Source organism: Carassius auratus, unplaced genomic scaffold (assembly GCF_003368295.1).
Source record: "Carassius auratus strain Wakin unplaced genomic scaffold, ASM336829v1 scaf_tig00216111, whole genome shotgun sequence".
Classification (NCBI taxonomy): domain Eukaryota; kingdom Metazoa; phylum Chordata; class Actinopteri; order Cypriniformes; family Cyprinidae; genus Carassius; species Carassius auratus.
In genome coordinates, this window is record NW_020528413.1 from 648991 (window position 1) to 676640 (window position 27650).

Genomic DNA, 27650 nt, shown 5'->3' on the forward strand with positions numbered 1-27650 from the left:
GTTTATTGTCTGTATTTTCGTACGCATATTTACTCTGTGTGATTTGTAGTTTGATGTATTATTAGTTTAATTATTAAAACCCATATTTAAATGATTGGTTTGGACTCCACCCCACTCACATTACGAGTCACTGAAATGTTTTGGTCTTTAGCTACAAGCTTTAAATTTATCATAATGATAGGATAATGTTTTCATGGCCAGAGAATATTTTTCCTTGAATTATAAAAAGTGATAACGTTATTGGAAATTGAAATTCAATCTGGTTTGCTGGACAAACCATATGTTTGATTTGCAGTGATTTACAGTAAGAGATATCACAATAATTGATATGAAGAATGGAATATTGACATATTAATGAGTAAGTTACAGTGCCCTGTGATTAGTTATTAGTATAGGCAATTGAGCTATTTTTCATAATCAATAAATTTAAATGTAACTGTCACCTGAGAGCTAATTAATCATATTCCTGATTAATTATTCAAATTCCCTATATATCATTTGAGTTAATTACTACGTAAAACTCATTGTTGTTACAAAAACGTAACGTAAACATAGAAGTGAAGAAGAGAAAAGCAGTTGCTTACATTGTTCTCCTTGAACAGCTGTAGATGGTCCTCCTTTAAGTTTACACACAGTGCTTTGAGGATGCATTCTCTTTCCATGTCTACGCTGTTGTTCTGTAAAAAAAAAAAAAAAAGCACAAAAACATTGATTATTTGACCATATCATATCGATAACCAAGTATAACAGGACATACAATCTATATGAAAGTTCAACGAATAATAAAAATTCTATCATTAATTACTCACCCTCGTGTCATGCTCGAAGACATTCGTTCATCTTTGGATCACAAATAATTTTTTTTTATGATTATTATTATTATTAATTCTGAAAGTTTTCTGTCCCTCCATAAACAGCTATGCAACTGAGACTTTGATACTTCAAAAAGTACATAAAGAGATCATAAAACGAATCCATATAAATTGAGCGGTTTAGTCACATTTCTCTGAAGACTCGCTTTATATTATGAACAGATTTAGATTTGGATTTTATTCACATATAAACATTCATCAACTCGCACATCAGTTGTGGTGAACGGAAGCATAAGCATGTTTGTTTGACATGCGAGAACCGATGAGGTTCATTCTCGTTACACCTAAATTAAATCTGTTCATCATACTTTCAAACATCGAACTTATTAAAACATCAAAGTCTCAGTTGTGTCGCTGTTCATGAAAGGACAGAAATCATCAAAAAGATCTTCATTTGTGTTCCAAAGATGAACGAAAGTCTTCCGGATTTGGGACGACATGAGGGTAAGTAATTAATGACATCATTTTCATTTTTGGCTGAACTAACCCTTTAAGAACATCACTAATACAACTTACCACATGAAAAAGTTTACTAAAACCCAAGCATGGGATGCTGTTTATTGCTCTTGTAAACCTGTAAAAATAAAAATAAAAATATAAAAATCATTTTTACATAAATTTGCAGTGTTCTCATCTTTACCTGAACAGAGAAATCTCCTACAGATTGCTCAGCAGCAGTCGCCTGAATGAAATGGCTAATTTCATAACTGAAACAATATAGTAAAACAACTATCAAATTGTATGAAATCAGAAAATTACATTATTCATTCGTCATTCGTATGTTGGTTATGAAAACATTAGGTATTTCCAAGCACACACTAATACAACACTTTAAACTTTCCTTTATTTTATTACAGTAATGAGCCATTTTTCTAAACCCATTTAAGAACATACTTAATACAACTTACCATGTGAAAAAGTAGACTATAACCCAAGTATAGGATAACATTTAATGAGCTCTTGTAAAAACCTGTAAAATAAAACCATGTTTACATAAATTTACAGTGTACTTGTATTTACCTGTACAGATGTTTCACATATTACATGCTCAGCAACAGTAAAACTATAATATATACAAACACAAAACAATTCTGAAGAAAAACGGTCGATCCTGCTCTACCGACGAAACCGAGGCTGATTTTCCCATGCAATATGCATTATAACTGAAATCAGTATAAAATGTAAATGCTGCCCGGAAGGGAAGTTTCGATCATTATATTTCATACAAACAAATATCAAATTGTCTTTAAATCATTCTCATTCAATTACAGCAACTGTAACAATAATACAACGTATTACAATAATGTGCAGTAGCAATTACAACACACAGTGATAAGATTAAAGTAGAAATATCACGTTTAAGATCATAACTACGAATTTGAACATGTAAAACAAATGAGGGAATCCCTTACGGTCACAGTATTCATCAGTGCGAAATTACAACGTGTCCACCCTAATCCTGTGCGATCATAGTCAAACGACACATGCCTAGTACGCATGTGCTCTATACTGTATTCCACGCCGCCTGGCTGCTTGTTGATTAACATCAAGCATATAATTGTATTGACATCATTGTTTGTTAATTCGTTTTTACATTAATTCGCAGTCTTCTCGACTTTACTTGTACAGAAGCATCACTTAACAGTACGCTCAACAACAGTAGCCCGAGTACGTTAACTGAAACAATCTAGTAAAAAAACGCTTGCAACAGGAATTAGAACTAAGCAACTACCCCATTAATGTTAAATTATGTACATACATGCAGGCGTTTATATCGATTTACTATGTTTTTACCGAGTATGAACATGTGACTAATAGAGTAGTTCAAATATTCCAATAAACGGTCAAATATCCGCTTAATGTTGAATTCTGACTGATTTAAATAGTTTTACTCTCTATCAGCACAATGCAGAAAAAGAAAATAAAGGATTTTTGAACTTACCATTTCTACAGCATTCCACCATAGACTGGACTCCACCACATAATGGCGCCCGCGATAACTGACGAGGTCACGTGGATTTCCTGTCATCAGCGCATGTGCAAAAGTAGTAGTTTGACTCGAATCATTATTTTTTGTTGTTTAGACACAAATGAATTGAGCTCTTTTACGGTTGTATGGATTTAGTTCAGACTGATTTAAAATAATTGTGTACATCCCTTAAACTGATTAATTTTATTTGTTGCAAAATGCTCTATTTATTTTTATCGAACAACACCCAGATTTCATTTTTTTGAGTGTATATATATATTAAGCATAAATAAAACTTTAAATCTAAATTTATTTAGGATTTTGTTTAAAATGACAATTTGAAATTAATAGGTACTGTATATAAACTTCATTTCCCAAGCACTCAAAATGTTAGTGTCAGTAAAAAAGTAGGTTAAAAATACATATAAATTAATATTTTTATTCAGCAAGGATGCATTAAAATGAAAATAAGCAACATTTACAATGTTTCAGAAGATTTTTAATCTAAATACATGCTGTTCTTTTGAAATTTCTATTCATTTGGGAATCCTGAAAAACTAAATTAATAACAATTTCCACAGAAATATTGTGCAGCACAACTGTTTTCAACACTGATAATAATCATAAATGTTTCTTGAGCAGCAAATCATCATATTAGATTGATTACTGAAGATCATGTGACACTGAAGACTGGAGGAATGATGCTGAAAATACAGCTGTGCATCACAGAAATATATAATATTTTGCAATAGATTCACACAGAAAACAGATATTTTAAATCATAAAATATATTTTTTTTAATGCACATTTAATCAAATAAATTCTGCCTTTCTGAGCAGAAGAGACTCAAACACACTCAAACCCCTTTAAACCCCCCTCTCTCTCTGAACGTAGCTAACGCTGTGGTTTTCACCTGAGTGTTTGTGGTCAGTGTGAAGAGGACCAGCAGCAGACAGACGGACATTCCTCACAGCGGCTCATCACTCGCTCGTCATCACACCTCCTGCAGAAACACACACCACACACATCTCTGAAGTGTTTCAGCTGAGGTGTAGTCATCCATCACCGGAGGTTGTTTGTTAAACTGTGAGAGTTATGAGTTTAACTGGTGTCTCCATCATTGTTTCCTCCTCACAGAAACGCTCATGATCATTATCGTCAGGAACACACTCCTACAGCGAGTGTGTGTTATGAGTAAACTCCTATTTTGGCCGAATCCCTGCGGAGCGTTCGGAGCGGAAGAGATTTACTCCTCAGATTTCCCACACTGACATTCCTCTGGTAACATGCCATGGCATCACACACACACACACACACACACACACACACACACACACAGAGTAACAAGCGCAGAAAACATCACAAGGATGTGTTTTGGTGGAAAAGATCAGCTCCGTCCAGCGTCTCCTTCCACACCACAATAGACCGTTTTTTTTTTCGAAGCCGGAGAACGGAACGAAATCTGAAACGTTTCTGCAAAAAACACCTTTACCATGGGAACATTTTTGGCTAAAACGTTTCAAATTCCATTCTGTTCCAATCTCTCTTCTGGACGTGGTGCTGTGTGTGTTTACTTCAGTCCTACGATGAAGAACGATAGAAGACAACCAGGAAAGCAGTTAAGACTTCCATTACTTTTCCTGTGAGTGATTAAATGTAATCTGGATTACAAGAAACACACGTGAGAACGGCATGAAGTCTCGTGAGCCATGTAAGAGAATAAACATGCCCCACACATTCCTCCTTTCATTTCTTCCCCATGCTCTTTCTCCTTTTCTCTCTGCAGTAAACCTGTCAAACCTCTTTTGTCTGATCTGACCCTTCACATCTGGAGAAAGAAGATAAATGGAGGGAGGAGAGATAAGATGCTGAGGGGCTGAAGAGGTCAGAAATGTTAGACCTCCTGGATGATAACACATCTTGCAGTCGCACATTAATTCAGACAGAGATGGGGAGAAACCCACAGCATTATGGGGAAAAAGTACAATTGCATTTACATACTCTGTGTTTACTGGTTAATGGTGATTTAATTAGTGCCACTACAAAATACAAAACCCAGAATACACTCGAAACCTGCATTAAGAAGATCTACTGGTGAATGTGTGTAGTCAAAAACAGCTACTCCGCTGACATCCATATAGAAGAAGAACAACATTCTTCAAAATATCTTCTTTAGTGTTCAGCAGAAGAAAGAAAGTCACAGGTTCTGAACTTTAGGGTCAGTAAATGATGGCAGGGTTTCCTCTTTTGTCTGGACTGACCCTTTAACTACAGAAAATCCTTCATTTCCCAGTAATCTCTCTGAATCACTACACACAGACAGAGAGAGAGAGAGGACTGTCATCAGCGCTAATAAAATACAGCTTAATAACAAGAAAGCAAGTGCTGACTGGAAATACCATTTACTAGCTATTGTGTGTGTGTGTGTGTGTGTGTGTGTGTGTGTGTGTGTGTGTGTGTGTGTGTGTGTGTGATGGTTTTAGTAATAGGCTGGATCTGAACTGTGTGCTGAGCCTCTTTAGTTCATTGCTTTTTAAATACTCTCATTATGTGTAATAGATAATGAATCATCTGGAAGTAAACGCTTATTGATTTGGAGGAACTCAAGCACCGTTTTCAAAAGCGATTAGGACCACTGACACAGAATATAAAGAGTGTGTAAATCAGCCGTGTTGTGAACCATCAGACGCGTGCGGTGGTTTAATGTGGATGTCTTCACTGCTGCTGCATCCTAATGTGTTGAATGCTTAAAAAAGAATAGGTAAAACTGTAAATATGTAACCTTATTATAATAGTTTTAATAGTATTATATATATAATGTATATATAGCACTGTATCATAATGTTGTAATAACTAGTATATTTAAATTCTTAAAAGTAATAATGAAATTACACACACACACATATGAACCGGTCATTCAGTATTACGGCAGAACTCACATCATGAATTGAAAAAGATAAAAATAACACCCTAGCAACTCTAATCACATCTAGTCAATGACTATACCTTGGAATAATTAAATTCATGATTAAAATAGTCATTTTATCTTCAATAGATGGTGATCATTGACTGCAGACTTCAGTAGCTGTGATTGTACAATAACATCATCTGACACCTAGAGCTTCACACAGCGTGAAAACAACCACGACATCTGAGCTCCAGATCTCCAGGAGGCCTCTGAGAGCCGGGACAAGCTTCTGCAAAGTAGAGCTTTCCTTCCATGAAATGACATGTTTGAGGTTAACAAAATACTGTGAAGCAGGTGTTTGAAGGAAGATGAATGCAGGAAAACACAAGGAAGACTTGATGAAATCTCCAAGACAAGTGAAACATAGTGAAGAATAGCTTTCCAGCTGAATGCTGAAACATCAAGCCAAATCTGTGCAGGAGCAGCTTAAAAACAGCACCATTTGCATGTCCTACTCAGAGTTCAGACATCAGTCTAGTTCATGTTTTATTAGTGGCCCCTAAAGACTGAGCTCGTTCTTCTGAGATGCTCTGCAAAGAAGAATCAGGAAACATTAGTGACCAGACGCCAAGGACGCATACACTGGCACTTATGCACTTGATTGTTTTAAGTTTAATAACTTCACTTTAAATAATGTTTTCCTATTGATCCAAATAAAAAACACCAAATTCATTCCCTGTGCTTCAGCTGATTTACACCCACAAAACATCCTGTGAAATACGACTGAAGCTGCGCTGGATAGTGATGGGGCCTCTGGGAACACGGTTGGGCCGAGTGTACTTGTTTAATAAACACACTCTGGTGTGTAGAATGTCACAAAACCACTCTTCTTGTCATTCGTCTCAGCTCATACACTCCTAAATTCACAAGAGCAAAAACATCCACTTATTTACACGGACATTCAGGAATGAATATGTTCATTCGGCAAGGAAGCATTAAAGTCTTCTTCTGAACTCTCTGTAAAAATGTATCAATCTGAAGCAGCACAACTGCTGATAATAATCAGAAACATTTCTTGAGCAGCAAAACAGTTAATTAGAGTGATTTCTGAAGATCATGTGACACTGAAGACTGGAGTGATGATGCTGAAAATACAGCTTTGATCACAGGAATCAATTACATTGTAACAAATATTCATATAGAAAATAGCTATTTGAAATTGTAATAATATGTCACTGTTTTTACTGTATTTTTGATTGAATAAATGCATATTGCTGAGCAGAAGAGACCCCAAAACATAAAATAATAATAATAATAATAATAATTACCAACCCCTGCTTGCGTGTGTCTTCAATATAGACTAATGTACTGTATAACTGTAAAACATGAGATGTCTCTATTTCTGTTTCTGTCTATTCACAGCACTTTTCTAATGTAAATGTCCTCTGTGATGATTTCTCACCATTTGATCAGGCACAGTTATTCTTTAATGGATTTTCTCTATTCATTGAATGTGAGATCACTGATATTAAACAGTGTATGCTTCCTGTCTGGAGAGGAAGTCATGCGACATCACTGTCTGATTTACAGACAACTCAAGAATGAGAGCTTAAAACTAAATCTTAGATCCTTGACTAAGTTTAATGAGTCATCTATGCAAAAGTTAATGCCCATTTGTAGGACAGTTTCTGACACCCATTAACAAAAGCCCATTGTAGCAGAGGTTAAGGTTACGCAGGTCAATGATATATCTGGCAACATAAGCTGCACTTAATCGACGTCACGAGTGACACTTTAAAAACGTCTGGCATTGCACCGTTTGGATCATTGCTCTTCAAGCGTCCTCATTATCACGACGGGCAACATGAATCAAAGCAAAGTTATTACTGAGAAGATGAAGGTTAAAATGATGATTTAAAGCAGCTCTATAGTGGCCAAAATCAACAGTGGCTTCCAAATACAAGAGAGGTCATTTTATCTGATGGATTTAAAAACGGACGTGTAAAAAAGGGTTTGCCTTTTCTCAGTTATGATTTTGTTAACACAAACAACACAACAGATTGAACTCTGTCAGTTCTGAAACGATCCACATCTGTGAACACACTTTCAGACACCAGTAAACTCAGAGCTGAACGTGTCTGACAGAGATTACACAGAGACGGAGACATGTTCCTGTGCCATGATGTGGACGCACGCCAACATCAACATGCCACGTTTATGATGAGCATTTACTCTGCAGCAAAGCAAACAACATGAAGACTGTGTGTGCAAACATGTGCATGTGTGTGTCTGCAGATGATTAAGAGATCGCAGTGATGTCATCCGTATCCCAGCATTCCACGGCTGCAGATGTTTTCAGTCACACACACACACACACACACACAATTCACAGGAAGTCTAAAAACTAATATCTTATTTCATGAAATGAAAAAAAATAAATAATCAATAATCAATGAGTAATTGTAATGTCTCAATACAAAAAAAAAATGCTAATCAGAAGCAAACTTTGACTGCAGTGTATATTAAACTCTCTCTTTCTGTGTTTTTTTTTTTTTTTTTTTTTTAAGGAGATCTGAACCTAAAGAAACTGTTCCAATATAAAGAAGTTTCTGTAGAATGGAAAGGTTCCATGGATGTTAAATGTTCTTCATGGAACCACAAATGGAAACGAAGGGCCTTTATTTTGAGAGTGCCTGTGACCCGAGGACTCGGCCGTCCCTTCAGCCGCTTGCAGATGGCTGAGGTTCTCCGGGGTGTTTGGTGGTGTTAATGTGGGCATCAGTCCAGCACCCAGCTGAGAGACATTAAACTACAAGCCCTCCAGTTCTCCACAGATCCCAAAGGAATGTTGAATAAACAGAAACTGTACACGTCCAAATCTCCCATACAGTACACACACTGACATATACAGTCAGATGCTCACACATACAAACACTTCCATCTCTAGGACTGAGAGTTTGCATGAAGTTATGCATTTTTGGCATCTGGAGTCTCACATGTGCTGCAGGTGCACGAGTCACATAACCAAACATCTGCTGTACAGAATGAGGAATACGACTGCAGGAAAACAGGTTAATGATGGGTTAAAGTGATAGACGATAGTGGAACATCTAATATCAGGCGTACATGAAGCCCTGAGCGGCTCTTGTTCTTCATCGGCGTTTCAGTGTTTAATTGCACTTACATGCTCACTCCTTCCCAGAATGCCTCCACCGTCAGCACAGAAAACGCTTGCAGAGTTTATTTCATTACTCCGGTCTCTGGTTCATTATCTGTGGAGCCGTCCTACACCTGAGAAAAGTGAAGTCCCTCTTGTGTTTTGTTCTCTCTGCTTTTTTCTTTTCTATTGATGTGTGTGCAGTCAGGCCTGAAGAACAGGCTGTGTTTTTACATTTCTCTCTCTCTCTCTCTCTTTCATTCTGCATCTGTCTCCTGAGACATGAGCTCAAGCTCAAACTCACATACTCACACAGACGCTCAACAGTACAGTCAGACTTTCAGTTACACTGTTCTTCTCTGAAAGTGTTTCTCTAATTCAGTTAGACTAATTGCATCAGAGGTTTCCACTAACAGAGAATAACCCACGTGCTATTTAAAGGTGTTGAACTTCATGTAAAGATAGAGTTTGATCTGATGAGCTAAATATATAAGATAATAGAGCCATATGAATTCAGTTTTCATTTTTCCATTTTAATTCCATTTTTTGCTTCAGTTCATTATTTTCTGCTTGAATTTTTGTTTTACTTTAATTTTAATCATACAAAAGCATGTCTACTCAATTGAATTGACAAAATATTTAACAATTAAACAATTACTTACATTTTTAACAATAATAGGGTCAAATTCTGTGACATTTACATACTAAATTCCATTTTTATGACTGGATCGCACACTTTCTGCATCATAGAAATCATAGTGCTGGATGTAAAAAAAAAAAAAAAAAAAAATAGAGTGTACATGTAGCTCCTTTATTGAAGCAATAATCCACTCGAGTTTTTCCCTGGTGTTCTGTACATTCTTCCTCATGGTAAAACTGCTGTCATGCTCAGCCTCACATTGCTTTATTTGAAGATGGAATCAGACACTAGGATTCCTGAGCATATGGTGTTCCGGAATCCTGACAGGATGGAATGTCTATGGATTCTAGAAGTAGAAACACTGGGTGTGTAAATCAGATGGTGACCTGGAGGAACGCGAGGACTTCACAGATCCGTGAGCGGCTCCATCGCTCCCAGCCAGATGGGCTCGAGTGAGCGTGTGTGTGTGTGTGTGGGTGCGTGTGTGTGTGTGTGTGTGCACGGTTTGAGCTCTGTTTGGGGTCAGTTTCATACTTTGTACGCTCTGCTGCAAAACCATAATTCCATATTCAGACAAATCCACAGGGACTGAGGAAAAATGATATAAGACACAGAGAATGAATCTCTGGCGGTCAGATACTCTCATCAATGAGTGTCCAACAATATGATTTCAGTTAACAGATAACTGACATGCTCTGCTTTAACTCAACATATAGACTGAAAAATAGTAGACGCTAGTTTCTTTTTGACATATTTGATAGTTTAGAAAGATGGTGATAAATGACTCAGAAAGAGAAAGCAGCATCATGATATTTTCACACAGATAGTATTAAAAGCTGTTGACTTTAGCAGTCTTTACGTGCCAATGGTGAGCTGAAATATGGGAAAAAAAGCACTTCTTGTGTTTTCTTTCTTTAAGATTCTGAAGTTTCAATTCTTAAAAATGTCTTAATATTCTTTTAAATTCTAGTTCTGAATAAACTTATTTTGTAATCTTCATTTTTAATGCCCTATATGGTTCAGTCCAAGAAATATCACAAGCCCAATGAGACCTGATCTCCAAATTGGTGAATTTTATCAATTTTTACAGGTTGAAACCCAAATGTGGGTCAATCTGAATGCAGCTGATACTTAATGAGTTTTAAGAGCAACGTCTGCAGAACGAATCATACAGAAAGAAGAAATATATCTTGTTTCCTTAATCTTTCCAAAGGAATTTTTCCTGTAATTTAACCATTTTTACCCTGTTATTTAGCTTCAAATCTCAGTAAATATACATCTGTAATATTTAACAGTTTTTTGGCTTTGGCATTCATCACTATTTATGTTTGTACTCTTTGAGAAAAAGAAAATGGACAGACAGAAATATTAAGCTCGCCATGATGACCATTACTAGTGATGACATGCAAATGAAATGGTGAGTTGTTGGGAGGAGCCGTGACACGAGGGCTTGTAAGTTAGTGAACTGTGTGTGTGTGTGTGTGTGATGAAGGTCAGAGCGTTCACCGTCCAGCGCACCGCTCTTTAATCGGAGCGTCACAGGCAGATAGAGGGAGACTAATAGATTGAGGTAATTATGTCAGTCTCTGCAAACGTTTCTGGCAGGAAGTGACGGATCAATGAGCGTCTGTGTCGGAAACAAAGAGCAGGAGAAACCCGAGGCTTCAGCAGATCTATCATTAATCTGTCACTCATTCTCAAACACTGAGAGAAGCACTAAATGAAGGTCAGAGCACTTTAACATCAGCATTGTGAGCAGAGATGAAGACAGATGGAGTTTTCCTGGCTAATTCTGGCAGACGCTGGAAACGTTTTTGGCAGGAACCGGTGGATCGATGGATGACGGTGTCAGAAACAAAAGAGCATTAAAGGAACCTGAGCTTCTGATTTACACTTTCAAGCACCATGAGCTCATCCGTGCGATTGAGGAGAAGCTGTTTAGATGCACAGTTCGGCTCGGAGTGTAAAAGTTAAAGGCAGTGGGAGTCTGGTGAGTGTGAAGCAGTAAATGTACAGTAGCTGCATGAATGATCTGGTGCCAGTGATCAGAGTCCATGAGATGAACTTTGATGATTCATTTACGACTCCAGTGAAGAAAGATCGGCCGCGCTAGAAAAGTTAGATAATCACTGTCAAAAAATCAATCCTGGGTCGCTGTGGGCCAAACATATCTGAGGAAATAAACATCTCCAATTCTTGATTTAGTGAACGCAGCGCTCAGATGTGTGTCTTCAAACAACCAGCAGAGCTTCAGGCTGATGTTTCCACATGAAGACGTTTATTTTTGCCATTACTACATTCGTCATTCAGAGTTTGGGCGTAATGGTGCAACTAACTTTTAACTATTTAGTTCAGTTGTTCATACAGTCTCTTAAATTCAAGTTTCTAACTCATAAAGGAGCTGCATGACTATACTGATCAGAGACCAATCACATCTAACAGTCCTCACCGGTTAAAAAAATCAAAAATCGAAATTAAATTTAAATTATTGTAAATGCAATATAAAAAATTATAATGATTAATTGCTAAATTAATAATAAAAATTAAGACTAGTTAAATTTTACAACTGATTAAGTTGAAATGTTACTCTAATCTAATACTCAATCTTCATTGTTTTTGTCAGAAAAAATGAAATTAAAAATGAATACATTCCAAAAATAAATGTCATTAAAAACAGTAAAATAATATTATAAATAAAATTATAATGCAAAATAATAATGTATAAAACGTAACTTTGTTAATTGTATAAACTATATAATCTAACAAAGAAGTATTCTTCTGGCAGAAATATACAAATATTAACTTAATTTTATATTCCACTGTTTAAATATTAAAATACATATCAAAAATACAATAATTAGTAAAATAACAAAATAAATTTGTATAAACTTGAAGTAAATAATTTTACATGCACAAATATAATATAATACTTAAAATAGTATTTTACATCATATTTTAATACAAATTAATAGTTTAAAATGTTACTTTGTTTAATTATGTAAACTATAGAAATGATATATTAAAAAGTGTCTCAATGTTAAGTAGCCTAAATGTAGCTAATGTTTTCTCAGTAGAGTCTGAATGCATTATTTAAAGGCTATCAGATGGAAATACTTTATATCAGGAGTAGTTTAAAAGAGCTGATTTGTGTCTTCTGGACTTTATGATGTGGGATAGTGTCTGGAGAAGGACCACAAACCTTAATGCTCTTACTATCTTCACGGTCCATGAGCTGAGCAAAGGAGAGGTTACACACACACACACACACACACACACACTCACACACTCACACACACACACACACACACACACTCACACACACTCACACAATAATGACACTATAGCATAGTGCTGCAACCTAGTAGCATTTTAATTACATATTGTTCCTGACAATAGAGGTAAATTATTTAAATAAGACCGCGAGCGTCATGAGTCATACACACACACACACACACACACACAAAGAGAAAATATGCACCATTGTACTTTTATGAACTAGATTTTCTTATGGAAATCTGTGATCTTCTGGTCTTTAGACATTAGATTTTTTCTCACCTGTTTTATGGCTTGCCAGGTTAAAATCATAGGTCTAAGGCACATCTTCAACTGTTAAAATATAACAGTGTAAGATGAGACGCTCATAACAGCACCAGCATTGCTTTGAACAACCAGCTATATTGTGTTGTGCTTCTCTGTTGTGATTTATAAAAGCAGCCCACATCACTGCTCCTTCATTATCTAGAGCTTCATTAATATTCCAACAACATCAAAGACCAGATCCTTTACTGTCCTCACTGGAAATATGAACAAAGTACAGAGTTATAAGAGAGGACTGCATACATACAGTATGCATATGAATAAATAAGGTTTTGTAGAAAGACCAGAATCAAACAAATAAAAATGATATTAATTTAGCAGAGTAAAAATCAATCGGCACAAGCTCCAAACCTGTCAGACTTACATCTGAGACTCTCTGCCCTCGGCGATGAAATCTGAAAAAGGCTCATTAGCATAGATTAATCTGTTATGAACTCAAGAAGACACATTAATGACTAGTTATGAACATATACATAACTACTGAACAAATGCATACAATAAAATAACATTTTTAACAAGCAGCTGGAAGAATTCAGCACTCAAAACAGCACTGAGCAAACCACAGGTGTTATATAGTGTAAAACTCCCTGAATGCATTGAATCAATCAGACTGATTCTGAATCACTGTGAAGAATCAAATGTGTTCGGACTGAGTGTGCCGCTCCTGACTTCAGGAAATAGTTCACTCAGATATTCAACTACTCTCATCATTTACTCTGCCAAAATCATTTTTTTTTCCCCAGTGAAAGACAAATTCAGGTTTTCTGAAGACTTTCTAAACCATTGTTTTCAAATCAACAGAAGCAGCAGTGAACAGAAACCGCCAAGCTCCAAAAAAAAGCCAAAACACATTAAAATTCACACACATTATAAATTAAAAGAAGAAAAATCTGTACAAGCAGCCTTTTGGAAATGCAGTGCATGTGGAAAGACTCAGAACAGAGGATGTTAAGTGCTAAACCTCCCTGAGTGAACTGATTCAGTGAACTGATTCAGTGAGAAGAATCAAATGTGTTCAGACTGAGTGTCCTGCTCTGAGTTAAAGGAATAGATCTCTCAAATATGCATCTTCTGTCTTCATTTACCCACTAAAATTCACATGACTTTCTTTTCTTTTCTTTTCAAGATCTGAATTCAGCAGAAACAGCAGTGACCAGGACACAGTCAAAAAAGACACCACTGAAGCATGATTACAGCAGTTAAAGACTCGTACGCACTATATCCCACGTCTCTGAAGGACATAAAGTGGCTTTGTGAGAGAATATATTCCCATAGAGCTGCCCCGCACATGTTTGAGAGCTTGTGATGAATGGCTCTGAGAGCTAATCAGGATCCTGCTTCATTTATATACGTCACTATACATCAACCAGCAGCTAATGCTAATGCTAACAATGTTTTCTTTAAAGTAATAACCCTTTCCCTGAAGAACGGCATTTTGTTTCTCAGGGCTGGTTAATCTATTCAGTAGTGTGTGTGTGTGTGTGTGTGTGTGTGTTTCCCCATGAGACGGAGCAGTAAATCACAGCCCTAGCTGAATACAAATATACTGTCAATGTGCTTTAAGGGAGATCCGACTGGCCACATGTTAACGGGGTTGTGTTTCTAATCACGTGTGTGACACGCTTGATGTGACAGCACTGAGAGTGATTCTCTCACAGAGGATCCGGCTTCATCACTGCACCTCCATCTACAGAGTCAACTACACCTTCAGCTGAGCAAACTCATGCCACAAACCTACAACTGATTCAAGATTGGTGTTAGAGAATTAGACTGAGTTAATAAAGGGTAAATAAATAATATTGGACTAAAAGATTAATTATAATCAGGATCCTGAAACAGAGATGCTTCTGTATTTCATTGCTTACAACACACACACACACACACACACACACACACACGCACACACACACTGAGAGAGAGGAGGAGGAGGAGGAGGAGGAGGAGGAGGAAAAAGCAATTTATTCAGTAATGACTGTTTTCACACTTTTCTATCAACAGACTAAATTAAATAAGCTAAAGTGAATTTAATATTTGATAAAACAGTTCAAAAATAACTTAATAGACAATGACACAAACGCACACATAAACGACTCGGCCTCTTACAAAATTACAATTCTGCCATTATTTGCTCATTTCCCTCTTATTGCTTTACCGTAACATTATTTATATACTTAATGTTTTGAATAGCATTATTTATTTTAAATCAATAAATGCACACACACACACACACACACACACATACATACATACATATATATATATATATATATATATATATATATATATATATATATATATATATATATATATATATATATATATATATATATATATATATATATATATATATATATATATATATATATATGGTAAATTCGGCTGCTGTCATTTATAGCCTAAACAGATAATGGCAGAACTGTATTGAGTTCATATGTAACAGTATGTAAGTGAGGTGAGGTTTCACAGGACTGTTGGGCAGTTTGGGTTAATCCAGGACAAACATACATGACCAGTCCCTCACAGAAGAGCCAAACCCAGAGCAAATAATCTGCTAATGCAGGAACGCTCCTATAACAATCCCAGGAGATTATAATAACAGCACATCTGAGCTCCAGAGCAGTGATCACCAAACTGATCATGTTTTCACTGTATCACATTCAAACACTCCTGGAACATAAAGTCAATATGTGACTAAAGCTCTGGATGCCTGCTTCTGATTATTGACCAGTTTGCTTTACTAAAGTGTCCCTCACACACACACACACACACAGATCCAGCGTGTGCTTTATTCATGGGGAAGCGACGTGTGCAGCCTCTCAAAGAGCACACTCAGGTGAATGACTTCTACATGAGATAAACATCTCATTTAACGACCAGACAAGAGAACATTACCGGCCAGCGAGCAGAAATTATCTTTTGCCACACAGACTGATTCCTCAAACTCACTATTTATATCCATCAGTGTCCTGTTCATCACTGAACATCAGGAGCGTCACAGTGACGGAGAAGATCGGCTATCAGACGGGTGCACACACAGCCCTGCTGACCCATTCAGAGCACGCAAACAGAAATGTGTACTACATTCATTAAACTGTGTGAAAACATCAAGAACATGTCTCCTGGAGGTCATGTGATTCATTCCACACAATCAATGCAATTCATAAACCATTTCCAAGACAATTAAACATTTTCTTTAAATGTGGGATGGGGTTGCTGGGCATGTTTCTGTACATAAAAAAGTGCAGTTGTTCCCTTAAAACACACACACACACACACATTTACCTTTAAATGATTCATAAAAAAATAATAATATTTTTTTTGTATATAGAGGGTTAACTTTTACAAATCTCAGATTTTTATATACGTATTTATGTATGTATGTAATGTATTATTTATTTATTTCCGTGTAGCCTATGCATCGCACATCATAATTACAGTATCTTATTAAAAGTATAGGCATATTAGCCTATACTTGTCAAAAATAATAACCAATACCAATAATCATCTTTAATCTGCTCACCAACTGCAGGATTTCTTAAACTTCTCATCTGGATTCAGATTCTGCAGTTTTTTTCTGTACAGAAAATATGATTATTGTGGGGGACATGTGAGTATCTTTGTAATTATTTCACAAGTTTTGACGCGTTTCTTCTTAATTTGTATTCATCACTAGAAGTCTCAAAGTTTCCTTCATCGTGGTTTATTCTTCCAAGTCAATAAAGAATCACATTTCTCAAATACAGCATAATCCTCTTGTTCAGCGATATCTTCTCAACAACTTATTTGAAGAGATACTTGTTAGCCAATTTATACTATATGAAAACAATTATGAACGGTCAAAAGCTTTGTGTTCTTCCGTTCGTATAAACTTACTGCATATGCGTCAATATCTTTTCACACAACTACCAAAATGACGTCACTGAACATGCGCAGTAAGAGCAAATATAAACCAAGTAAATATATTCAACAGTAAATAACTTATTAACAAAAACAATAAAAAATGTGAAAATATAAATTCTGGAATATGAAATATGGCTCTTACATACCGGGCCCTAATTGACAGGCAAGCAGACTGACAATTACCTTTTTAACAAAAACAAAAGAGCCAAAAAATACTTATATCATGCATTACCTTAAAGACAATAAGTGTCTATTATCTATTTTCTGGAATTTCCAAAGTCTTTATAAGGTATAGAAACACCCATTAATTTTTGAGGAGTAGTTAACAGTCCATTTCACAGATAAGGCACAACTTGTCAACAGGCCTTTCCAAGGTATTGGTTTTGGTTTTAACCAACACACGTCTTACAAGCCCTTTTTCATCTGGAAACGTTTTCATGATTCTTCCAAAGACCCACGAATTTCTTGGAGACGAGTCGTCTATTATCAGGACAACATCTCCAACTGAAAGGTTTTTCTTTACCTGAGTCCATTTTTGACGCTCCTGGAGCAAAGGTAAATATTCACGCACCCACCTCTTCCAGAATAGGTCAGCAAGATACTGAATTTGTTTCCACTTGCGACGTGCATACAAGTCCTCCTTTCTGAAAAGACCAGGAGGTAAGGCTGGTTGCTTTTTCATTAATAGAAGGTGATTAGGTGTCAAGGGTTCCAGATCTGTGGGATCATCTGTTGCAATGGTAAGTGGTCTGTCATTTATTATTGCTTCCACTTCACACAGGAATGTATGCAAGCTCTCGTCAGTAAGTGTTTGTTCTTTCAACACAGATCTCAGGATTTTTCTAACAGACTTTATCTGTCTTTCCCACACTCCACCGAAATGAGATCCAGAAGGTGGGTTGAAAATCCACTGAATTCCTTTTTGCAAGAGAGTACTTTCAATTTTTGATTGGTTCCATTGTTGAATTGCTTTGCGAAGTTCAACCTCAGCACCTATGAAATTAGTACCGTTGTCACTTCTCATAATTGACACTTGTCCCCTCCTGCACACAAAGCGACGGATGGCATTTAAACATGAGTTGGTGTCCAGTGAATGTGCAACTTCAATATGCACAGCTCTTGTTGTAAGGCAAGTAAACAATACCCCATATCTTTTAACATTACTTCTGCCTTGTTTGACCTCAAATGGTCCAAAGTAATCAACCCCGACATTGGTGAAAGGTGGTTGATCTGGTATTATTCTGTCTAGTGGCAGCTCTGACATTTTCTGCTCTGCAGCCTTTGCTCTGATCTTTCTACATGTCACGCATCTGGAGAGAAACTTCCTAACGATGGAATTTGCAGAAGGAAGCCAGAATTTTTGTCGCAACTTTGACAGCATATAGTTCCTTCCGCAATGTCCAATTTTCTCATGAATGTCTCGTAAGATTAAAGTTGTGACATGTGAGTCTTTGGGTATAATTATGGGATGCTTTGCATGCTCAGACATTGCAGATCTGCCAAGACGACCTCCAACTCTTAGCAACCCATCCTGAAGTATTGGATCCATTTTAGAAAGGCAACTGTTCTTTTTCACAGATGGATTACCTTTTTGCAACATGGACATTTCTTCCTTGAATCTTTGACTTTGAGTGAACTTGATGATCTCATTTTCAGCTCTTGTTAAATCCTGCATTGTTAGAGCTTTGCAGTTTTCTGTTGTGGAATTTGTTTTACAACTCCGAACTTTTCTGTTTTTGACTGTTACTTGATTGCTGCGCTGTATAACCAAGTCTTTGAAACGAAGGATCCATGCCACGGCTCTCTTTAATTTGTACCAATCTGAGTAATAATTGATCAATTTGTTCACAGCATCTGTGTCATCCACTGCATACAGAAGATTTACTGATTGCTTAACCTCACTGTCAACCAAATTTGTTGATAGGTCATGATTAGTTTCAGGCCAGTTGCTTTCTGATTCTTTGAGAAAAGAAGGACCATTGATCCAGTTCACATTTTTCATGAACCTTTCACAAGTAAGTCCTCTGGATGCGCAATCAGCAGGATTCATTGAGGTATTGATGTACCTCCACTGTTGTGGTCTAGTTGACTCTCGTATGATGGCAACTCTGTTGGCAACAAACGTTTTGAAACGAAGTCCTTCATTGACAATATATCTCAAAACAGTGGTGCTGTCAGTCCAGAATACAGATTCATGCAATTCTAATTCCAGTTCATCTTTCAGCATCTTGTCTGTTTTAACAGCAACAACTGCAGCAGCCAACTCCATACGTGGAATGGTGGTCTGCTTCAGTGGCGCCACACGAGACTTCCCCATCATGAAGGCGCAATGTGCAAGTCCATCTGCATTTAACAATCTGAGGTATGTGACAACTCCATATCCCACCTCACTAGCGTCTGAGAAGTGGTGTAGCTGCGCTGAAGTGGACACTCCAAAGTCAACTGGTTTTATACACCTTGGTATACTGAAGTCAGTCAACTGATTTAGACCACTTAACCAGGAAATCCACCTTTCTGCACTCTGTTCTGGAATGTCATCATCCCAGGCAAGTTTTTCTCTGCATAACTGTTGCATTAGAATCTTTGATGGCAATATTACAGGTGCGAGAAAGCCCAAGGGGTCATAGATGGAGCTTGTGACTGACAGAATTCCTCTTCTGCTTACAGGTTTTTCTTTCAAATTGATTCTGAATTTGAACACATCTGAATTGACACACCATAACACCCCTAATGCTCTCTCAACAGGTAGTGCATCTTTGCTTAAATCCAAGTCTCTGACACCTGCAATTCTTTCACTTTCTGGCACAGAGGCCAACAAGTCACGACTGTTGCTTGCCCACTTTGTAAGACGAAATCCTCCACTCGCACAAAGTTTTGTGAGATCATTGTGCAAGGCAACTGCTTGAGCAGAGCTTGAAACAGACTTTAAACAGTCATCTACATAAAAGTTCTTGAGAACTGTATTGACTGCTTCAAGTGTTGACTTGCTACGGTTGTCTTCTGCTGTTTTCCTAAGGGCAAAATTAGCTACACTTGGAGATGACTTAGCACCAAAGAGATGGACAACCATCTTGTACTCATCCAAGTTCTGATTTAAATCCCCATCTGGCCACCATAGGAAACGAAGCATATCACTGTCTTTTTCAGGAACTCTTACCTGATAGTACATAGCTTCAATATCTGCAATCATGGCAACTGACTCTTGTCTGAAGCGAGTAAGCACTCCAATGAGTGTATTTGTCATGTCTGGACCCTGTAGGAGTTCACTATTTAAAGACATTCCTTGGAAACTGGCAGCACAGTCAAACACCACTCTCAGTTTTTTCTTCTGAGGATGGTATACACCGTGATGAGGTATATACCAAACTTGACCATCTTGATGATTTAAGTGTGATGTATTCACCTTGACTGCGTAACCTTTGTTTAGCATGTCAGTCATGAAGTTTGTGTACTCTGCATGAAAGGAGGGATTTTTCTGAAGTTTTTTCTTGATATTTAGTGCTCGCTGAACAGCAGCAGTGCGATTGTTAGGCATTTGGATGACTGTTTTCTTGATAGGAAGGTCAACGTAATAGTGACCATCGGAAAACTGCACTGAATTAGACACAGATTCCAAAAACTGGTGATCCATCAGCGACAATTCAGCTTTGTCATCACAATTTCTTTCAGGAAAATCGTGGTTGTACTGTTGGATCAGCATCTGTTCTACACTCTCAATGGAGATTCTGTTGACTGTAAGATTTGTTTGAGCATCTCGATGAATGCTTTCTTCAACAGGTTCCCTAAGAGGTCCATTTAAAACCCATCCAAGGGCAGTTTTCACTGCATACGGCCCATTGTGCTTACTATTAATTACTTTCCAAGGTTCCAGAAGCTTGAATTCCTTGTTTCCTATGAGGATTTCCACTCCAGCATCAATGTGAGGCAACTTCACTTCACTTAGGTACGGCCATTTGTCAACATCATGTTGTTGTGGAATGTTTTCCATTGACACTGGTATGCTCATTTGTGTGAACACTTTGGGAAGTTCAATGAAGTAGTTTTCCTCCAATCCACTCACTTCCAAGTCTGTGAGGACATAACTTTCCACTCGTTTCTTTGAGTTCATGGTGCTTAGCATCATGTCGATCTTTCTACCCTGGACATTCAACCGTCTTGCTAATGCATCAGTACAGAAGGTGGCAGAGCTGCCTGGGTCCATAAAAGCATACACTTCCAAACACTTATCACTCTTTTTTGACTTTATCTTGACAGGAACTATGGCAAGAACACAGTTGTCTCCGGACCCAGTGCACGCACTTGTCTCATGACTCACTGTGGCAGGTAAATTGGTAACTTCAGTCCTTTCAACTTTTACCATTTCCTTCTCAGGAATCTTGTCTTGTATGGTTAAGTGTAACATGCTAGGATGTTTCTTTGAGCACAGCTGACATGTGCTTCTTCTGTTACAGTCTTTGCTTAAATGTCCTTTCACTAAGCATCCAAAGCAAAATCCACTTTTTCTTAAAAAGTCCAATTTGTCTTTATATGGCTTAGCACTGAATTGGTAACATTGCTCCAAGGTATGGCCTTTCTCACAGAATGCACAAGGTTTTGTGTAGGCACTGATGACTGATGTACTGTTGGTTTTTAACATAGTCAAGTCTTTTTGAGTTTCACCAACCTGTTTGACGTCAGTTACAAAACTGCTGCTTCTTTTTGCTTCCTTTTTAAACTTAGATCCTTGAAGAGACTTGTTGGTCTGTTTTTTATCACCTGCCAAAGCATCCAGATCCCCAAAAAGTGGGTTTGATATTACTTTTGCTTGGCGATCCACAAACTCCACCAACTGAATGAACTTGGCTCTTCTTCTGTTGCGCTCCTCATACTCGTAAGCATGTGCTCTCCATTTTTCACGCAACTTGTAGGGTAGCTTTGAGATAATAATCCTCATGTTGGTAGGATTATCTAACTCATCCATATATTCAATATCCTCCATTACATTGCGGCAAGTGACTAGGAATAGTGAAAATGCACTTAAAGACTTTCCATCCTCTGACTTAATTTCAGGCCATTTGAATGTCTTTTGCATTAAGGCTGTAGCAATTTGCAGTTCGTTTCCAAACTTCTCGTGCAAGAGTCTCATTGCCTTTGCATAACCACGATCATCTGGCATATGCTGACAACTTCTTACAAGGTCTCTGGGCTCACCTCTTGTATACTGCTCCAGGAAGTACAACTTGTCAGCACTACTTTCAGCTCTGGAGTCAACAGCATGTTTGAACGCTTTCATAAAAGACCTGAACTCAAGTGGATCTCCATGAAACAAAGGAATATCACGTTGAGGTAGACAAGACATCTGTTGATTCTTCACTAGCATTGCTGTGATATCTGTCTGACGTTTCATCACTTTTTGAAGTTCTGAAGTATCATTATTACGGCCAGCTACTTCATTGACTGGTGCCGACCATTCCTTCGCAGTATTTGTTTTCTTAGGTCTGACACTTACAGGTATACTTGAGTAAATTACTTCAGGATACGATGACTTTTTGCTGTGATTTGATGTTACACTATATTCATCATATTCATAATGTTCGTGGTTTGGAATGCACACATCAGCTGCTTGGATAGCCCCGATTTGACTTGCACACTGTTGTTGTTCTTCGCAATCTTGATACACTTTAATTTTGGCATTAGACATCGCAAGAGCCGTTTCTATTTCCAACTTTTCCATTTCAGCCTTTAACTGTGCTTCTTTCATTTCCAATTCCTGCCTTTCCTTCAAACTGGCTGCTTTAGCCAACAAAGCTGCTCTGTTAGCTTCTTCCTTAAGACGAGCTGAGGATGCTGTGGATATTGAGGACTTTTTGGAAACAGACGTTGCTCCACTTCCTGACTTATTAGAAGTGATAGTCTTGGAAGACACCATTGACACACTGTCCATTGGTGTGACATCGTCACAAATTTGAGACATCTTAATGCACTTCTTGGTTTCCTCAATCCACGACTCCACTTTTTCAATGAATTGTTTGCAGCAGATTAGTTTAGGCTGAAACCAGAAATCCTGATCGGCATCATGCTCTTCATCTTTTAAATACAGCAACACTGATGCATTACTTTCAACAAATTCTTCAAACAGCCGTTTGTAGACTTTAAATTGGTGGTTTTCAACATCATTCACGTTGCAAACATTCTCCATAAGCAGTTCAATTTCGCTTGATTTTGCGGTTAATTGCCTCAACTTGCCTCTTCTGGCGTTTATCTTGCTGTGGAGCTTCTCTTCTAAACCTTTGTCAGTTGGCGCCCTCTTGCGGTCGGACCGCGTAATAGCATCATCGTCGTCGTCTTTGTTGTCCGCCATTTATGAAACTTAATAGCGTGCAAGTTCACTTACGATAGAAGTTGCTCAGTAACACTTCTTGCAAAGAAGATGATCGATATCCCTTCATTCATACCTCCAATATACACAATACTGCACGATACTGTTTGTCCAGCAGCAAACGAGCCCTTCTGACTTCGCATGCACGGTCTTCCTTTAACGTGCTGTAACGTCCGCACTTGCAATAATTCTTTAAACAACGGATAAAGCTTTTGACTTACATGTGGGGGACATGTGAGTATCTTTGTAATTATTTCACAAGTTTTGACGCGTTTCTTCTTAATTTGTATTCATCACTAGAAGTCTCAAAGTTTCCTTCATCGTGGTTTATTCTTCCAAGTCAATAAAGAATCACATTTCTCAAATACAGCATAATCCTCTTGTTCAGCGATATCTTCTCAACAACTTATTTGAAGAGATACTTGTTAGCCAATTTATACTATATGAAAACAATTATGAAACGGTCAAAAGCTTTGTGTTCTTCCGTTCGTATAAACTTACTGCATATGCGTCAATATCTTTTCACACAACTACCAAAATGACGTCACTGAACATGCGCAGTAAGAGCAAATATAAACCAAGTAAATATATTCAACAGTAAATAACTTATTAACAAAAACAATAAAAAATGTGAAAATATAAATTCTGGAATATGAAATATGGCTCTTACAATTATGGTTGTGTGAGGCTCATGCATCTCTCATAACACTCACAATGAGAGTTTGATTGCTTTAATACAAAGTCAAATCCTCATAAAACGCAGGTCCGCTGTGACGAAAGTAATTCAAACTGTTGTCTGAATGACCAAACATCATGTAAAACATGTTTCTGAGAGAAAATGAACTCGAACACTTTTAGGGATCAACAGACCCTCACATGATGAATGTGATGAACGCTTGAAATCAGTCACTCACCAGCGCGAGCTTCATCTCTCCAGCTGCTCACCTTCTTCACTAAATCCAACACTTCGTCAATCCACTGCAAACTGACTGAAACTCGGTGATCAGTGAGAGCAGAAGAGCTTGAAGACTCAGTACTTTCTCTCGTGCCTCATGTGCCGTTGTTTCCTGCGGCTGAGCGCGGAGCGCGCGCGGATCAGCTCCGTTACCGGGAGCCCGGCGTGACGTCACCGCGGGCGGCGTGTTTACTACAGCAGACTGCGCGCACCTGATCAATATCGGTTCAAATATAATTAAGACTTCAAGCAGCGAGCGAGAACATCTCCGACTGCTCTGAACAAATAAGATATAAACACATCGGCACACAAATACTCTCTAAATACTTCGATTAGTGACAGTTCTGCAGAATAACTGCACCATGATAAAACATAATCTAGGAGTCCAACTAGACCGGTCTAACCAGCAAACCTGCTCTGAGCTCAAGGCAAGCAAGCTGTTCTTGTGACAGTGCATTTTTCTGGGTCATATTTCACCCCAAAATCAATATAAAGGGAAAATAAGACATTACATAAGCTATAAGCTAAATGGAAGTTGGAAGTAGTTTAAGGACAACTATTTGGAACTTGGTTTTTATGACAATATTGTGATGCAAAACTAAACAAATATATGTTTTGTAAAGTGTTTAAGAATTCAAATAGTAGGTTGTAGGGAGTTTAAGGGTGACTTTTATGAATATGTTACGGTAAATGTGAATCTGATTAAAGTTGCCATTGAGAATAATGAAATACCAACATTTTTTTTTTTCATTCTGACATAAAGGTTTCATAAACTGTCCCATTTTTTTTCTTTTTTTTAAATAAAATATCTCAGTATGTTATTACAAGAGCATGCATTTATGCCTGACCATTAAAAATGGTTCAAGCTCTCATCTCTAGTCTAGCATCAGCTCTCAGGTTCAGATCGGCTTTGTACAAATAGCTCAGGGATTGAGTATCTCAGCATAAAGAACCAGGATATATGATACTAAAGCCTGGCCAAACCACACACACACACACACACACACACACACACACATGCATATCACACTTCGTCCCCAAACTCTCCTTGAACAGACTGTAAGCATCATGTAAATATATTCTTTACAGCTGTTAATCTGTCCCAGTTTCTGCAGATTTATTCCAATTGTACATAAAAACAAACAAAACATATTTATATACCGCAGAACAGCTCATGCAAATTATAATGACCTTTGACCCTCGGCTGCTTAACATGTTTGTCAACAGCTTTATACATGAAAAAAAAATAGTAGTAAGAAAAACAGCATGCATTATGCAACATGCATCTCAACATTATTGAATGCTACACTGTTTTCACATGACCCCAATTATTCCGATCAAATAATGAGTCAAGAAAACTGCTACTGATAATCAGTTAATTTGGAAAAGGGGAGCCTTTCAATAAACCCAGAAACCGCAGTACGGCTAAGTGCAGCCATATCTTTGTGCAAATGATGATTTTCCTTAAGGCATGCATGAAGAATTTATATGCTGTATATGGTACTATTTTCTGCAAATAAAATATTCATAGTAGGTGATTCCGAGCACAGCCAGAGTCTGTGATTGTGTGTGGTGATGCATTCGGATGTGATCTGAATTCATAGCACACGTGTGTCTCAGGCTTGCGGTATAGATCTCAACCGAACCCTCAGAGATGTTCAGATCAGAGCCACTCCAGGCAAGACAACACAGAGGAGATCCGGCTTCATTAAGCACACCGTATACTGACAGAATAAAGGAGAATCTGGGAGTTTCTGCTGAACTAGCATCTATCTCTATCAGCAGAAAGAAACACACGAGTCAGGACATCACGCCATGAAAACAGCAGATTTGCTGAACATATGGAAAGAGGGCAAGAGCTGTCGGACAGCTTATTATGTAGTTGACCTTTTCGTCTTCATTAAATCAAGCGTTTGATTTCTGTTTCAAGTAAATGCTGTACTGAGCTTAAAATTCATCAAAAACTAAATGTATCACAGTTGCAACCAAAATCTGAAGCAGCACAAATGATTTCAACATTGATAATAATCAGAAATGTTTCTTGAGCAACAAACCAGCATATTATAATGATTTCTGAAGGATCATGTGACACTGAAGACTTTCGGTGAAAATTCAGCTGCGCATCGCAGAAATTAATTTCATTTGACACATTATTCCCATAGAAAACAATGGTTTTAAATTGTAATAATATTTCACAATTGTGCTCTTTTCTCTGTATTTTAAATAAACTATTTTAGTTTAAGCACCAATGAATGTGTAACTGCACTGATTGTTCAGCAGCTGAACTGACAATCATTATCAGTGACCTCTCTTCCATCATACAGTACTGTATGAGAGCTCAAGTGTTTAATACTAATTGCCGGGGTTGAGGGGTCAGTGTCTTGCTCAAGGGCACAATGCTGATGGAGCCGGGGTATGAGCTCAATTACTACTACTGGAGATCACCAGTAACCTCTGTGTCAGCAGCCCAGACGTTTAAACCACTAGTTCACTCAGAAATACAAATGCTGCCATCATTTACTGAACTCTGAGCCAGTATGATCTTCTCATGTGCTGCCATCATTTAAGACAGATATAAGAAGCCAAGCTATTGCTTCCAAGGAGAGTGAATGGTGATCTTTTTTAGGCAAGCTCTGAATATATATATACATGAAGCTCTGCATTGAAATATCACCATCGTATTTCACTTTTTAAAACAGAAGCTCAACATCTGTAATTCACAGAAGTCAATGAAGTGTCCTGCCTTCGCAGAACAAATCATGCTGCATGGCCTCGAGCAGTTCTCAAAAGCACTAAATTTAGAGTTCAAATCATATGAAATCAAATTATCCTGCAGCTTTTTAATTAAAATGGTCTGATGAGCAATGGAAATGTACAAGAACTTTCACAAAATCCGTGATTTTTGGATGTCAGAGGCCCAATTAAATTAGCATATAACCACCAAAATTGACATAATCAACACTTTTTTATGATTTCAGCAACTTTTATGGTGATATAATACAGAGGATGAAGGAAATAAACTATTATGCCTTAGCACTAGTCAAATGAAATGTGAGAAAGTCCCAGTGTAAATTGTATGCATACTTAATAAGTGTATACATGAATAAATGAATGTACAAGATACACTGTTATATTGTGAATAAAATCACACTTGTAGGGCTGAATGTTTTTACATAAAATGTATTTATAATAAAAAATGTATAACTAACACGCACACACTAAAAATGCCGGTAAAATATTATTTTACTAAGCATATTAATTTAGCTATTAGCAATAATCTAATTTCATGTTGTT

At 37.4% G+C, this 27650-nt stretch overlaps 1 protein-coding gene and 1 long non-coding RNA gene across 2 annotated transcripts in view; both read right to left on the reverse strand.

Annotated features, from left to right (window-relative positions):
- The window catches only part of LOC113097109 (glucagon receptor-like), a 42643-nt gene extending 18185 nt beyond the window's left edge, over nt 1-24458 (reverse strand). The window contains exons 1-2 of the mRNA XM_026262313.1: nt 24316-24458; nt 3755-3844 (exon numbers count right to left, since the gene is read on the reverse strand). Coding sequence (XP_026118098.1) covers nt 3755-3805 — 51 coding nt within the window. The 5' untranslated portion in view covers nt 3806-3844; nt 24316-24458. The remainder of the gene's footprint in view (nt 1-3754; nt 3845-24315) is intronic.
- On the reverse strand, nt 593-1880 carry LOC113097110 (uncharacterized). The gene is made up of 3 exons (XR_003288774.1): nt 1781-1880; nt 1389-1446; nt 593-677 (listed from the first exon to the last, which is right to left on the reverse strand). It is a non-coding gene; the product is annotated as an uncharacterized LOC113097110 (long non-coding RNA).
- Nucleotides 24459-27650: the final 3192 nt, after the last annotated feature.